Source organism: Aplysia californica, unplaced genomic scaffold (genome assembly GCF_000002075.1).
Source record: "Aplysia californica isolate F4 #8 unplaced genomic scaffold, AplCal3.0 scaffold02582, whole genome shotgun sequence".
NCBI classification, from domain to species: domain Eukaryota; kingdom Metazoa; phylum Mollusca; class Gastropoda; order Aplysiida; family Aplysiidae; genus Aplysia; species Aplysia californica.
The window spans coordinates 1-1,107 of NW_004799852.1; the positions used below are offsets into that span (position 1 = coordinate 1).

The following is a 1,107-nucleotide window of genomic DNA, read 5'->3' on the forward strand; positions in this document are numbered from 1 at the left end:
CTAACTGTGTGTCTGTGTGTGTGTGTGTGTGTGTGTGTGTGTGTGTGTGTTGTGTGTGTGTGTGTGCGTGTGTGTTTGTTTGTTGTGTGTGTGTATGTGTCTAACTGTGTGTCTGTTGTCTGTGTGTATGTGTCTAACTGTGTTCCTGCTGTCTGTGTGTATGTGCCTAACTGTGTGTCTGTTATCTGTGTGTCTCAGCTCAAGGCCCAGCTGGAGCAGACTAGCACGGAGCTGTCGGAGCACAAACAGCTGATGGTCACGGCACACCGCAAGGACGAGAGCTCCACCCAGATGGTCGCTGAGCTCACTGCTGTGAGTACCCTCCGATCCCTCTAAACATTTCCGCCATGTCTTGTTTATTCGTTTATTTTTTATTGGCAGGAAAACACGCATATTATACGCCGTAGACAATGCTAGCACTGACATGCAAGCACTGCGACAGAATCTGCGCTTCAAACATAGGAAGAATTTGCCATGAAAGAAGCTGCATGAAGGCAACCTTGAGACCATCTTAAGCTAAATTGACAGTCTGCATAGACGAAAAGGGCGTGCAGACAATGCATACATATATGACGATGATGATGATGATGATGATTAGTATCACTCTCAGATGCTCCTGAGGAAGCCTACGTGGCGAAACGTCAAGCCGATTCAATAAAAACAATTTGTTAAAAATATTTTACATTTATATTTTTTGTCTGTTAATCAAGTGAGACTCTCCCTACCTACTCTGGATAATGATTAGGATGAGATTGATGATGATGATGATGACGATGAGGATGAGATTGATGATGATGATGAGGAGGATGATGATGATGAGGATGAGATTGATGATGATGATGAGGAGGAGGAGGATGAAATTGATGATGATGGTGATGATGATGAGGAGGATGATGAGGATGATGGTGATAAGGATAAGGACGGTGGTGAGTGGTGGTGGTGGATACGCATGATTATGAAACTGAGAGGATGACGATCAGTATTAATAGTATGAGCTGTGTTCATTCTGCGGACAATCGATATGAATAAGAAGTAAAAAAGATAATTGATAGATTCCTCAGATGGTCGCCAATCTCTCTGTCGTATAATAATAATAATAATAATGAT

General features: G+C 42.6%; 1 protein-coding gene across 1 annotated transcript in view; it reads left to right on the forward strand.

The window, feature by feature from the left end:
* Positions 1 to 145: 145 nt before the first annotated feature.
* Positions 146 to 1,107, forward strand: part of LOC101863879 (leucine-rich repeat and coiled-coil domain-containing protein 1) — a gene marked incomplete at its 3' end in the record, with an annotated part of 6,865 nt that continues 5,903 nt past the window's right edge. Inside the window, 1 exon segment of the mRNA XM_013091165.1 lies at positions 146 to 312. Within this exon segment, the coding sequence (XP_012946619.1) occupies positions 253 to 312 (60 nt within the window).